At 43.7% G+C, this 15388-nt stretch overlaps 1 protein-coding gene across 1 annotated transcript in view; it reads right to left on the bottom strand.

Annotated features, from left to right (window-relative positions):
* Positions 1 to 13019, bottom strand: part of LOC138675050 (guanine nucleotide-binding protein subunit alpha-14) — a 259185-nt gene extending 246166 nt beyond the window's left edge. The window contains exon 1 of the mRNA XM_069763012.1: positions 12512 to 13019. Coding sequence (XP_069619113.1) covers positions 12512 to 12632 — 121 coding nt within the window. The 5' untranslated portion in view covers positions 12633 to 13019. The remainder of the gene's footprint in view (positions 1 to 12511) is intronic.
* Positions 13020 to 15388: the final 2369 nt, after the last annotated feature.

Genomic DNA, 15388 nt, shown 5'->3' with positions numbered 1-15388 from the left:
AGTTATTACCCTGGAGAGAATCTCACTATTGACGAAATGCTCCCTGGTTTTCATGGTAGATGTGCCTTTCGTCAATATATTCCATCAAAGCCAAACAAATATGGAATAAAAATGTATGCCCTTGTTGATGCCAGTAAGACCTACACTTACAACCTGGAAGTTTATGCAGGAAAACAACCAGAAGGTCCTTACTGTGTGAGCAACAAACCCATTGATGTTGTAAAAAGACTGGCTGAACCCTTATTTGGATCGGGTCGCAATATTACAGCTGACAATTGGTTTACAAGTTGTGATCTGATTGATTATCTGAAAATTCAGAAGCTGTCATATGTGGGAACTGTAAGAAAAAACAAAAGGGAATTGCCGCCACAGTTTGTAAGTGTGAAATAGAGACAACAGTACAGCAGTATATTTGCATTCCATAATGGAAAGGCTTTAGTTTCCTATGTACCACATGCCAAAAAAATCGTACTTCTTCTATCAACACTTCATGATGATGCTGCCATCGATCCTGGGACTGGGGCAGAAAAAAAACGGAGATAATTACATTTTACAATGCCACCAAAGGGGGTGTGGATACAGCAGATCAGATGTGCTCCACTTTCAACGTCAGCAGAAACATCAAACGCTGGCCAATGGTCATATTTTTTGCTATGTTGAATTTGGGTGGTATAAATTCACAAGTAATTTATCTTGAAAACAAGCTTGAACCACTCCGTAGACGATTGTATCTGAATAAATTGGCCCATGAACTAGTACTTGGAGAGCTACGCAGGAGAAGCGTGAAAACAATCGGTATCCCCTCTCGCCTTCAAGTTCAGCTCAAAAGGTTCCGCCCAGAAGATGATGGTGAAAAGTCACCATCTGCACCACCTCACAAAAGAAGGAGATGCACCACCTGCCAAACGGAAAGCGGAACCAGAAGGCTTTCAAATTATGAATGTCTCAAATGTCATAAAGCAATTTGCCTGACACATGCAAAAATGGTGTGTAATTCTTGCTATTTGCTCTGCAAGTGTGACTTTTCTGGGGAAACCTCAGCATCTACTTCTGATTGAATATGTTTTTAATAGTACTTAAGGTACCTTAAAATTAAGTTTGTGTTCAAAAATTTTCTTTGTACATTTTTTTGAGAGAGTCGAACTGGGGACTATTTGGCGGGAGTTTTGAAAAGTTTGTATTTCATAGTTATTAGTTTTATGTTAAGTAAATGTTTTTTTTTGCAACTGATTATGTGTAGTCTCTTTTATTACATCCCTATGAAGGTCACTGATCACTTTTAGAGCACTGAAATTGCAAACATTAGATATTATAGGTATTTTTCCAGCAGGCGCCTGACAGGCACATTGTATGTGAACTCGTTAGTCCGAATATTGTATGTGACGGAGGGTTAAAAAGATCGCATGGACCCAGTGGGCAGTACACTACTCAGAAAACACAGGGTGAGGGTAAAACTGTGGCAACACTTTATTGAACCTGAGCCACCAGACATATACAGGAGCTTCTCACAAAATTAGAATATCATCAAAAAGTAAATTTCAGTTCAATACAAAAAGTGAAACTCGTATTATATGGAGTCATTACAGACAGAGTGATCTATTTCAAGTGTATTTTTGTTAACCCATTACTTGCCAAATTAGAAATTTTCATTTTACGGATTTTTTTCAGAAAAGCGTGTCCCAATATTGAATTAAAAATGACAATGACATGATTTCCTATTTTGAAAACATTCATTTTACAAACACAAAAAATTGGACCTAATTATAAAAATTATAAAATCTTAGTTGCTAGAACCAAAAGATTAGGCATCCCAAAACAGGACATTGGTAGATAATGGGTTAATGTTGATTATGAATTACAGCCAATGAAAACCCAAAAGTCATTATCTCAGTAAATCAGAATACTTTATAAACACCAGCTTGAAAAATGATTTTAAAATCTGAAATGTTGGCCTACTGAAATATATGTTCAGTAAATGACCTCAATACTTGGTCGGGGCTCCTTTTGCATCAATTATTGCATCAATGCGGCGTAGTATGGAGGCGTTCAGCCTGTGGGGTTAAGTTAAGGCGAGTTTGCTGGCCAAACACAGTAATACTGTTTTTAAACCAGGTATTGGTACTTTGGGCAGTGTGGACAGTTGTCAAGTCCTGCTGGAGAATTAAATTACAATTTCCAAAAAGCTTGTAGGCAAAGGGAAGCATCAAGTGCTCTAAAATTTCCTGGTAGACAGCTGCGCTGACTTTGGTCTTGATAAAACACACTGGATCTAGACCAGATGACATGGCTCCCCAAACCATCACTGATTGTGGAAACTTCACAGTAGACTTCAAGCAGCTTGGATTGTGTGCCTCTCCACTCTTCCTACAGGCTCTAGGACCTTGATTTCCAAATTAAATGCAAAATTTACTTTCATCTGAAAACACCACCGTGGACCACTGAGCAACAAGTCCAGTTCTTTTTCTCCTTAACCCAGATAAGACAATTCTGTCGTTGTCTATTGGTCATGAGTGGCTTGACACAAGGAATGCGATACTTGTAGCCCATGTCCTGGATACGTCTGTGTGTGGTGGCTGTTGAAACAATGACTCCAGCAGCAGTTCACTCCTTGTGAATCGCCTCCAAATTTTTGAATGGCCTTTTCTTAATCCTTTCAAGACTGTGATTATCTTGGTTGCTTGTGCACCTTTTTCTACCACACTTTCCTTCCACTCAACTTTCCATTAATATACTTGGATACAGCACTCTGAACAGCCAGCTTCTTTAGCAATGAACTTTTGTGGCTTACCCTCCTTGTGGAGTGTGTCAATTACTGCCTTCTGGACATCTGTCAAGTCAGCAGTCTTACCCATGATTGTGGAGCCTACTGAAACAGTCTAAGGGACGTTTTTAAACACTTAGGAAGCCTTTGCAGGTGTTTTTTGTTGATTACTCTATTCTACTGAGATAATGACTTGGGTTTTCATTGGCTGTAAGTAGTGATGAGCGAGTATACTCACAAATACTCGGAGACCACCCGAGCATGCTTGGGAAAACCCAAGCAATGAGTATACTCGCTCATCACTAGCTGTAAGCCATTATCATTAACAGAAATAAACACTTGAAATAGATCACTCTGTTTGCAATGACTCTATATGATTTTCACTTTTTGTATTGAAGAACTGAAGTAAACTAACGTTTGGATGATATTCTAATTTTGTGAGAAGCACCTGTAGTACAGTCCCAGCAGATCATAGGTGAGGCATGCACAGCAGGTTTTGGATGCTACCATGTCCAACCCCACCAGCTCGGCCTTGGGAAGAGAACCAGAGTGGATATATAGCCTCAACAGGAAACCAACTACAGGAGTAGTGCCAGCTTCAACTAATCGAATACAGGGTCACCAACAATTGGTCGAATTTGAAACAGGAATTGACCCTTTGGAATACCAAATCGTGGAGAACAAAGAGTTTGACTATGAGGAATTGAACTGCCTGCCAAATCAAGGATCCAGTAGCTGCTGGAATCAAGTACCCAATCCAAAGCGGCCTTAGCCTAGGAGTTAATGATTTCAGCTTGTGGCTCTGGGTCCCAATGCAAAGAAGCTGGAGGAGGAGGAGTTCTGTTGGTATGGGCGACCCCACACTGTTCACTTTCATCAGTTTTCAGGAACTAAAGGATGCAGAGGATGCCACGTGTGGATACAATGAATACAATTAAGTGAGAAGTTACCCAGGTGACGCCAAGGACCAGGAGGATGATTGAAAGGCAATCACGTTTGATTAATTAAGATGGGAAGGAATGTGACAACACAGCATTTATTCTTAATTAGGCAAGGTGTATTTCTCTTCAGTTGGTCAAGAGACATAGGCAATTGTTTATATGCGCACGAACGTTGACAATTGAATTGATATTTGTTGCAACTTATTGTCCTGCTATCCTACAGTGGGTACGGAAAGTATTCAGACCCCTTTAAATTTTTCACTCTTTCATTGCAGCCATTTGGTAAATTCAAAAAAAGTTCATTTTTTTCTCAATGTACACAGCACGCCATCTTGGCTGGAAAAAAAAAAAAAAAAAAACAAATGTAGAAATTTTTGCAAATTTAATAAAGAAAAAATAAAAATGAAATATTACATTGTCATAAGTATTCAGACCCTTTGTTCAGACACTCATATTTAAGTCACATGCTGTCCATTTCATTGTGATCCTCTTTAAGATAGCTGGACTCCTATGAAGGAGTAAAACTATGTTTAATTAAACTGATAGGCCTTGATTTGGAAAGGCACACACCTGTCTATATAAGACCTCACAGCTCACAGTGCATGTCTGATCTTTTGATTCTAATTTGGTCTAAGGAACTGGCCAAAGACCTCAGAGACAGAATTGCGGCAAGGCACAGATTTGGCCAAGGTTACAGCAGAATTTCTGCCGTATTCAAGGTTCCTAAGAGCAGAGTGGCCTCCATAATCCTTAAATGGAAGAAGTTTGGGACCACCAGAAGTCTTCCTAGACCTGGCCGTCCAAGCCAAACTGAGAGAAGAGCCTTGGTGAGAGAGGGAAATAACAACCCCAAGAGCTGGAGCTGAGCTCCAGAGAAGCAGTAGGGAGATGGGAGAAGGTACCACAAAATCAACTATCACTGTAGCCTTCCACCAGTCGGGCCTTTATGGCAGTGGCCTGACAGAAGTCGCTATTCAGTGCAAGACATATGAAAGCCTGCATAGAGTTTGCTACAAACACTTGAAGGACTCCCAGACTATGAGAAATAAGATTCTCCGGTCTTAGTGATCTGGACCTCAGACTTGGCCAAAGATTCACCTTCCAACAAGACAATGACCCTAAGCACACAGCTAAAATAACAGAGTGGCGGCTTCTGAACAACTCTGTGACCATTCTTGACTGGCCCAGGCAGAGCCCTGACCTAAACCCAATTGATCATCTCTGGAAAGACCTGAAAATGGCTATCCACCAACGTTCACCATCCAACCTGACAGAACTGGAGAGGATCTGCAAGGAAGAATGGCAGAGGATCCCCAAATCCAGGTGTGAAAAAGTTTGCAAAAATTACTACCGTATTTTCCGGCGTATAAGACGACGTTTTGACCCCTAAAAATTGTCCCAAAAGTCGGGGGTCGTCTTATACGCCGGGTACGGTGTGTGCAGGGAGCGATCCTGCATGTCGGCGTGTGGTTCCCAGGGTCTGGAGGAGAGGAAACTCTCCTTCAGGTCCTGGGATTCATATTCATGTAAAAAATAAAGAATAAAAATAAAAAACATGGATATACTCACCCTCGGACGGCCCCTGGCTCACAGCGCTGCTAGCGTCTCCCTCTGTTCCTAAGGAATGCAGTGAGTGAAGGACCTTCAATGACGTCGCAGTTACATGAGCGGTCAGGTGACCGGTCACCTGACCGCGACGTCATCGACCGTACCGTACCGTCATGTACCGTATTTTCTGGTGTATAAGACGACTGGGCGTATAAGATGACCCCCGTCTTATACGGCGGGCATATCCCAAATTCCATATTTTATATGGAAAAGTTGTGGGTCGTCTTATACGCCCAGTCGTCTTATACACCAGAAAATACGGTACATTGTTTTTTCAGTCAAGATGAAGTGCAGAGTGTACATTAATGAGAAAAAGATGAACTTTTTTGAATTTACCAAATGACTGCAATGAAACAAAGAGTGAAAATTTTAAAGGGGTCTGAATACTTTCCGTACCCACTGTATCCTTGGAAGACAGGGACACAGGGGAATTGAACAAAATCGATGTTTAATATTTTGATTACCCACTGTATTTGTCCATGAAGCTAGTTCCCCCGAAATCAGTGAAGGATAAACTATGCAGACTGATTGAATACTCAAGCAATGAGAGATGACCTCATCTCACCTTCCCACTGACCTGTGGATGATGGACTGAAAGACCGTTGTGAACTATAAGGGTATGTGCACACGTCAGGATTTCTTGCAGAAATTTTCCTGACAAAAAACGGACATTTCTGCCAGAAATCCGCATGCGTTTTTACCGCAATTTTACCGCGTTTTTCACGCGTTTTTCCCCAAATGCATAGAATTGCGGGAAAAACGCAGAAAATCCGCAAAAATAATGAACATGCTCATTTTTTTTACCGCAATGCATTTTTTTCACAGAAAAAAAGGCATCCATGTGCACAAAACATGCAGAATGCATTCTAAATGATAGAATGCATAATGTATGCGTTTTTATAGCGTTTTTAGCGCGAAAACAACGCAAAAAAACCTGAACGTGTGCACATAGCCTTTAAAGGGATCTGCCTTTGTTCCCACAGAGAATCTCTATAGAACAGCAGCCAGGACACCATGGCTCCAACCAGAGGGATACAGATTTTAGAAACTCTACAGGAAGTCAGCTTAAGGGACCACTAACTCAGCTGGAGCAATGCAGATTTGCTCCATCGACTATCAATGAACCCACGGACACATTCGGAGAAGCCAGGTTAGGACAATCAGGTCACGTGGCCACATACTTCAATAAACTGTCAAATTCCTAAGCTTGGCGTTACCTCCTCTCTGTGGGTGCCCGTCAAAAACGGGGTGCCACTGGAAGCCCTGGAAGCTAGTCAGCCCTGGAAGCCCTTAAGTCGCAACTGCTCTTATCTCGGTGAGCCAACAGGAGGGTGAGACTATAATTTGCACAATGTGTTATTGTCTGTTGGTGGTTCAATACAGTATTACCACACTGTTGTCCGAGTAGTATTCTAAAGACAGCCGGGCGAGCGGACGAGAGCACCCACTGACCCTCGAGTCTCCACAGATGTGATACCAATTATACTTTGAAAAATTTCTTAAAATTTGGAAAAAGTGGGATGATTTAAACTTATTTTTTATATAAAGAACAAAAACATTTTCAATACATTTTTTAGTATATAGTTAAAACCATGATTGACTGTGGCTTGGCTCCACAGAAGCACCAAGATGGCGGTGATAAGAACTTTGAGCAGACTCCCAGCAGCCGTAGAAACTCATCAACACCATTCATGGAGCTGCAGCAGGAAGGTTGGTTATGTCTGTCCAGATCATTTGCTTAACTTGTTGACTATTTAAATACCATTGTCAGTGATTGACAGCCGCATATGGGTGGTTGAACAGAAGCGATCAGAGCTATCTCCAATTGCTCCAGTTAAAGGCTGGTGCCGGCTATATAACTCAGCTAGCTTCTGCCATATGATGCAGGAGTGTGCTCCATACACGCATACCTGTATGAGGTTAACCAGCAAGCAATAACTACTGTTTAAGCTCACATATAAAACTGCAGCTTGCAGACCCCCGCCCCTTCCCAAAAAGACAAAAAAAAAATAATTTTAGAAAAACGCAAGTGACTCACAAGTGCTAGATTTTCAAGCAATTCATTTCTGTACACAAACATATCAGGAAATATTCAATAGTCAATGTGCTTTTTTTTCCCTTTTTCTGCCATGACTTGGGAAAAATGTCACTGTTTTGCTAGGTGGGGTTTTACTTAAGTTAAAGAAAAAAAAGAAACTGACTTTACTGCATCAGCCGAATGGACTCTTTTTTTCCCATTCCGTTCTATTAGATTTACTCCTGGCTTAGGTTACAGGGTTAATCATAGACAGTTGGTGTTACAGGCTGTTACAATAATGCACGCCAAATTAATATAAAATAATTGATAGCACATAATGTGTATCTCCGTGCATAAAGATGTGTACCAACAAAAATGCATGGCACACATCATGCACCCGATTTATAAACCACGTCAAATTTTGGCTTCATCTATATATTTCGCCCATTATTTAGCTGCTTGTATTAGTCATTGCCTATTTTTCTGTAATCTTTAAATCTGCCAAATGGTTCCAGTGATAAGGGAATTTTCATTTAGTGAGCCCAATATGCTATTTTTTATAGTCTAAAATCAAGGGGGTGCTGCTCACAGGGTAATAAATGTAGAGCAGCCTACCCCTCCAGATTCCTGTGCCAGCCCCCTTTGTAAAAACAAAGAATATGTTGGATTTTAAATATTTTTTTTCTAGGAATGGAGCAGTGGGAATAAAATAATAGCCAACGGGCCACTTATAACCTAGTGACAGGTTCTTCTTAAGAAAGTTAAATTCCTAAGTCCAAAACGTATTAACAGGCTTTAAAAGGAAACGGTCATATGAAAAATAAAAAAAAATTAAAATATAAAAAAACCCACAAAAAAAAAAACCCACTTGGGCTATGTGCACACGTTGCGGATTAGGCTTAGGAATTTCTGGTGCGGATTCTGCCTCTCCTACCAGAAAACGCAGCAGTGGATTTGTCACGTTTTTTGTGCAGATCCGCAGCGTTTTTTCTGCGGATTTGCTGCGTTTTTTACCCTAGCGGTTTTCTATAATGGAATGGGTACAAAAACGCTGCAGATTCACAAAAAAGAAGTGACATGCTACTTCTTTTAAACCGCGTTTCCGCAGCGGATTTTCCGCAAAGTGTGCACAGCATTTTCTTTTCTCATTGATTTACATTGTACTGTAAATCAATGGCGGATCTGCAGCGTTTCTGCACCTCAAAAAACGCTGCGGATCCGCAGAGAATCCGCAACGTGTGCACATACCCCATATCTGCAGGTAACATTCTTAAGCTGTGCGGCTGCCGCACCAAGTCCCCAGCTGCTTGGAGGAAATGAACTTTATTCCTCCAGGCAGCCGCCAGCTTTCAGTCACCGCTCAGTAGAAAGCTGCAGCTTAAACCATGCACCAGCACAGACTGACAGATGTTAGTTCTGATTCAACACAGATCCGGCTGTCAGTCAGTGTCGGGGACGTGGTTACTGCCGCCGTACATTATGATTGAAAGCCGGAGGAATAAGGTTCATTTCCTCCATGAAGCAGGGGGTCTCGGAGAAGCGGCCACAGAGCTTCAGAATGTTATTAACCCCATATCTGCAAGTTATTAGTGTCCCCCCCCCCCCTTTAAAAATTACCTGTTACCTCTCCTGATGCCCAAGTAGATGCTTTCCCCATAGATTTGCTAAAAGTATTTTCCATGGAATAACAGTTATGCATCATTTTCCTGTTTCATGCCATCCCTCTGTTATTCTAAATAAAACTATGAATAAATTGACAACTAGGTGTTACCATGAAATGGTTGTGTCCCTACATGGTCTGACACTGCAATAGTCTGATTGGACAGTGTTTGTGTGCAAGGACACAAACCTGTAACACCCAGTTGTCAATTTACGCATCAGTTTCTAGCAGAAGAAACCGCTCAATGCCGGTCTGAGAAAAGATGAATTACAATTATTTCGTGAGAAATACAAGTATTTAGTAAAACAATTTCAAGGAGAGCTGACTGATCCTCTTTAATTAAGAGGGGGGGGGGGGGGGTCCAAAGGCCATATATTGCAGTGGAGACAACACCCAGCTATCATAATAAAATAAACATGGTTTGGTATAAAAGGATATACTAAGTAATGCGCAAGGAGGTCATCATCATTAGTTTTGTTAAGTTCAGACTTTGTGTTTTTTTTCCTGCAATTACAATACAACTAAACAGCAAATGTGCAACGGTTCAAAAACTGCTTGTGCTGTGTATAAACCTGCCTTAATGCTAGTTCCCCAGAAAAGTGCCACTGACCAACCGATGGGTATTAATTCACAAAGCAGACAATGCAGCAGAAAGAAGATGAAGAGCCACAGCCCATTCCCTCTCAGGATGGATGCAGGATCCCCGTGGTAGGACATCCGACTAAAAGGCTCATCAATATGCCAGAGTTGGCATATTTTAACACCTTAATCCGATCAGAAAAACAAAATATTCTACTTCCTTGTAACCTTTCACTTGAAACAGTTTTATAATCAGGAATAAAAACACCGCAATTCCAACATATTAGGTCAGCAATGGCAACCGCCACAGCCACCGTTAAGGCAAGTAAGACCTGTTAAATTCATGGTTTCTACAAGTGCATGCATGCCCCCAAGGTCGTGGGCATACACACGTGGTCAAAATTGTTGGTGCCCTTCGTTAATGACAGAAAAACCCACAATGGTCACAGAAATAACTTGAATCTGACCAAAGTAATAATTAATAAAACATCTATAACAAAAGAACAAACGAAAGTCAGACTTTTCTTTTCAATCATGCTTCCACAGATTTTTTTTTAAAAGGATAAAAAAAAACCTCATGAAATAGGCCTGGACAGAAATGATGGTACCCTTAACTTAATATTTTGTTACACAACCTATTGAGGCAATCACTGCAATCAAACGATTCCTGACTGTAACTGTGACTTCTGCACCTCTTGACAGGTATTTTGGCCCACTCCTCAAGAGCAAACTGCTCCAGTTGTCTCGTGTTTGAAGGTTGCTTTTTCCTGACAGGTTTCAGCTCTTTCCAAAGATGCTCAATAGGATTTAGGTCAGGGCTCATAGAAGGCCACTTCAGAATAGTCCAATGTTTTCCGCTCAGCCATTCTTGGGTGTTTTTAGATGCGTGTTTTGGGTCATTATCCTGTTGCAAGACCCATGACCTGCGACAGACTGGGCAGCACATTTCACTCTAGAATCCCTTGATAGTATTGAGATTTCATTGTACGCAGCACAGATTTTAGACACCCTGTGCCAGATGAAGCAAAGCAGCCCCAGAACATAGAGCCTCCCCCATGTTTCACAGTAGGGACTTCTTGATATGCTTCATTTTTCCATCTGCGAACAAAGAGCTGATGTGCCTTGCCAAAAAGTTCCATTTTTGTCTCATCCTTCCATAGGACATTCTTCCAGAAGTTTTGTGCCTTGTCAACAAGTACTTTGGAAAATGCTAGCCTGGCTTTTTTTATGTTTTTTTTTTTTTCCAACAATGCTGTCCCCCTTGGTCGTCTCCCATGAAGTCGACTTTGGCTCACAAGACGATGGATGGTGCGTTCTGACACCGATGTTCCTTGAGCTTGGCTTGAAGTTCACATTTAATCTGTTTAGAAGTTTTTCTAGGCCCTCTTGTTACCATTCGTATTATCCGTCTCTTTGATTTGTCATCAATTTTCCTCCTGCGGCCACGTCCAGGGAGGTTGGCTACAGTCCCATGGATCTTAAACTTATGAATAATATGTGCAACTGTAGTCACAGGAACATCAAGCTGCTTGGAGATGGTCTTATAACTTTTACCTTTAACATGTATGTCTATAATTTTCTTTCTAATCTCCTGAGACAACTCTTTCCTTTGCTTCCTCTGGTCCATGTTGAGTATGATACACACCATGTCCCCAACAACACAGTATCTGTAGCCCTATATACAGGTCCACTCACGGATTCCAAGATTGTAGACACCTATGATGCTAGTTAGTGGACACACCTTGATTTAACATGTCCCTTTTGTCACATTATTTTCAGGGGTACCATCATTTCTGCCCAGGCCTATTTCATGGGTTTTTCTGTCATTAAACGAGGGGTACCAACAATTTTGACCGTGTGTAGCTACTCCTCTGGGGCCCACCTCCACTATGACCTACAGCACTGTTGGTGATTACCAGGGACAACAGAAGGGAAGGTGGAAAATAGGACGTGGTCCCCAAGTTTCACTATAAGGGTATGTGTCCACGTTCAGGATTGCATCAGGATTTGGTCAGGATTTTCCATCAGTTTTTGTAAGCCAAAACCAGGAGTGGGTGATAAATACAGAAGTGGTGCATATGTTTCTATTATACTTTTCCGCCAATTGTTCCACTCCTGGTTTTGGCTTACAAATACTGATGAAAAATCCTGACCAAATCCTGATGCAATCCTGAACGTGGACACATACCCTAAAGCCCCATATTTGCAGCGTTATTTATGTGCTATGACATCATTCTAGGATTAGGACCTCATAATACTTTTATGGGACATGAAATCATTTTTAGTGATGATGTCACACGTGATGTCATAGTCATCCCTCTGCCCCTTGGTTGGGGCACCACTCTGCCACTAGGCAAAATAATCACATTCATATTCTGAAGGGAGTCCTGAAAAAGACCATGGTAGAATGGAGTCGTGCGACAAGTTTTGGACTGACGCCCCATGATCCCATTATACCACCCTCCAGAACCAGAAACAAGCTGCGTATGGTGGACACATAGCTCCCCAGGTGTATTGGCCACTTATACTATTGGGTGGCCGCCAGCTGTGTAATGTGAATGCCCATCTCCGCCAGGCCAGTGCCACACACCATCTGAACTTCGCCAGAGGCGCTCCTTTGTGTCCCATCGCCATTATGATTAACCCTTGCGTTTATCACGTAGAAAAATGGCCAGCGCTCGTCTGATGTTGGAAGACGCAGGAAATCCATCCCCACACGTGTAAATATCACGCAGGGCTCCTTCCTGCAGGTGGAACTGCCTGTGTAACGAGCGATCAAGGGTCAGGACGTCATGTCTGCTTCTTGTGACCTTGTGCGGATCACTATCTCCCCAGGAGTCTGTGGAGGCAGGGGCACTACAAGTCCCAGCACTGCACAAGGCACAGAGGAGGAAGTGCTATCCCCAGTCGGTTAGCCATTAGCGGTGATTAGGAGCAGCACTCACCCAGCAGCAGCAGTTTGAGCTCCCTCCGAGCATCCCTCTTATCCCTGCGGAGCTGTCGCTCGATCTCCGCGTTAATCCTCTGGGACTCCTTCTCCTCCGCAGACAGGCAGCACCCCGCCATCGTCAGCAGCAATCCCTGCAGCGTCCGCTGGAAGTTCAGCTCTGCCTGCGCTCCTGCAAAACTTCAACGAGAGGAGGGGAGGGGAAGCGAACAAAGCCAATGAATCCCTTGTTTCTTCCTTCCTTGCCCTGGGGAAGTTTGCAGTCTCACGGCAGCGGCTCCTTCGCAGGGCTCCCTCCTGCAGGCATGTGTGAGGTGGGAGCCGCGGGGTGCAGGGGAGCTAATGGCAGCTTCCAAGGAGCAGATGGCCAGGAGCCCACAGACAGAAAGACACGGAGGGCTGGAGCTGGGGGAGTCAGTCAGCGCATACCCACTCCAAGCCTTCTTTTCCTGGAGTAAAGGAGAGGCGGAGAAAAAGGGCGGCACTCTCCTCACGCTGCCTCCTCCTACCCCCACACCGGGCAGGGCGGCCTGTCCTGTCAGAGACTGTGCTGCTGCCCCCAAACATGTCCTCTGCCAACCCTACCAGGCCGAGCAAGCCCCATGCCAAGGACGTGTCAAAGAGTATTCATGAGGGGAACAAATGGCCCCAATTCATTTATTTTTTGTTTTGTTTTTACCTCACTTTTCTTATTCGTCCTGTGTAATTTGTTGTCTTTTTTGTGTATCATTTTCTTCAATATGGCAACAGGAGTCATAATTTGTGGGGTTTTATGACACTTTTCATCTTGTGGTATTTGGCTTATTTTGGCGCCAAAATTCTTCAAAATGCAGTTCATGAATTTCACGCACAGTTTTTGCGACGTCTCGTCGCAATAAGATGCACGTTTTGTAAAATGAGGCAAAAATAAATGTAAAGTTATCACGAGAGGGGGATTGAAGTACATATGCGACCAATTTTTGCAACTCGTAAATGAAAAGTAAAAAACGTCTAGAAAACAAAAACCCCATCCAAAATGGCGAAATAAAAGAAAAACCCAGAATCACATCTAAAGCCATACCTCCCAACTTTTGAAGTCGGGAAAGAGGGACAAAGTTTGCGGCGCGCAACGCGCGCCGTGGCAAATTTTAGGCCACACCTCTGACCACACCCATTCACTAGTCACACCCATATCCATGTCTCAACCACACCCATTTAGCACTGCTGATCACACTGTTCATAAAGAATAATTATAAAAAAAAAATATGGCCACACAGTGCTCCATACAGTATAACGACCCCACATGACCACATGATGCTCAATACTGTATAATGGCCACACATGATGTTCCATACTGTATAATGGCCACACATGATGCTCAATACTGTATAATGACCCCACATGATGCTCAATACTGTATAATGGCCGCACATGATGCTCAATACTGTATAATGGCCGCACATGATGTTCCTAACTGTATAATGGTCCCACATGATGCTCAATACTGTATAATGAGCACACATGATGCTCCATATTGTATAATGACCGCACACGATGCTCCATAATGGCCACACATGATGCTCCATACTGTATAATGACCGCACATGATGCTCAATAATACTGTATAATGACCGCACATGATGCTCCATACTGTGTAATGATCGCACATGATGCTCCATACTGTATAATGGCCACACATGATGCTCCATACAGTATATTGGCCGCACATGATAATGGCCACACATAGCTACTCCTACACACGCGGCTGCGCTCCGTACACTTTGCATACACGGCTCCGCTCCATGCACACGGCTCCACTCCATACATCTCATACACACACGGCTCCGCTCCGTACACATTCAGCTCCGCTCCATACACCTCATACACGGCTCTGCTCCATACACCTCATACACACACGGCTCTGCTCCATACACCTCATACACACACGGCTCCGCTCCATACATCTCGTACACACGGCACTACTCCGTACACCTCATACACACACCACTCCGCTCCATACACATTGCACACACTGCTCCGCATACCTTGCACACACACAGCTCTGCTGCGTACACCTCATACACATACGGCTCCTCTCCATACATCTCGTACACACACGGCACTACTCCGTACACCTCATACACACGTGGCTGTGCTCCGTACACCTCATACACACGTGGCTGTGCTCCGTACACCTTGTACACACGGCTCCGTACACCTCTTACACACGACTCCGCTCCGTACACCTTGTACATATGCGGCTGTGCTCCGTACACCTCATACACACGTGGCTGTGCTCCGTACACCTTGTACACACGGCTCCGTACACCTCTTACACACGACTCCGCTCCGTACACCTTGTACACATGCGGCTGTGCTCCGTACACCTTGTACACATGGCTCCGTACACCTCTGACACACGACTCCGCTCCGTACACCTTGTACACATGCGGCTGTGCTCCGTACACCTTGTACACATGGCTCCGTACACCTCTTACACACGACTCCGCTCCGTACACCTCGTACACACGCGGCTGCGCTCCGTACACCTCGTACACACGCGGCTGTGCTCCGCACACCTCGTACACACGCGGCTGCGCTCCGTACACCTCGTACACACGCGGCTGTGCTCCGTACACCTCGTACACACGCGGCTGTGCTCCGTACACCTCGTACACACGACTCCGCTCCGTACACCTTTCACATGCTGCTCCGCTCCGTACACCTCGTACACACGCGGCTGTGCTCCGTACACCTCGTACACACAACTCCGCTCCGTACACCTTTCACATGCTGCTCCGCTCCGTACACCTCGTACACACGCGGCTGTGCTCCGTACACCTCGTACACACGACTCCGCTCCGTACACCTTTCACATGCTGCTCCGCTCCGTACA

The sequence above is a fragment of the Ranitomeya imitator genome, chromosome 1 (genome assembly GCF_032444005.1).
Source record: "Ranitomeya imitator isolate aRanImi1 chromosome 1, aRanImi1.pri, whole genome shotgun sequence".
NCBI lineage: Eukaryota > Metazoa > Chordata > Amphibia > Anura > Dendrobatidae > Ranitomeya > Ranitomeya imitator.
Note: the sequence above shows the minus strand (reverse complement) of the source record. Positions and strands in the feature narration are given on the sequence as shown.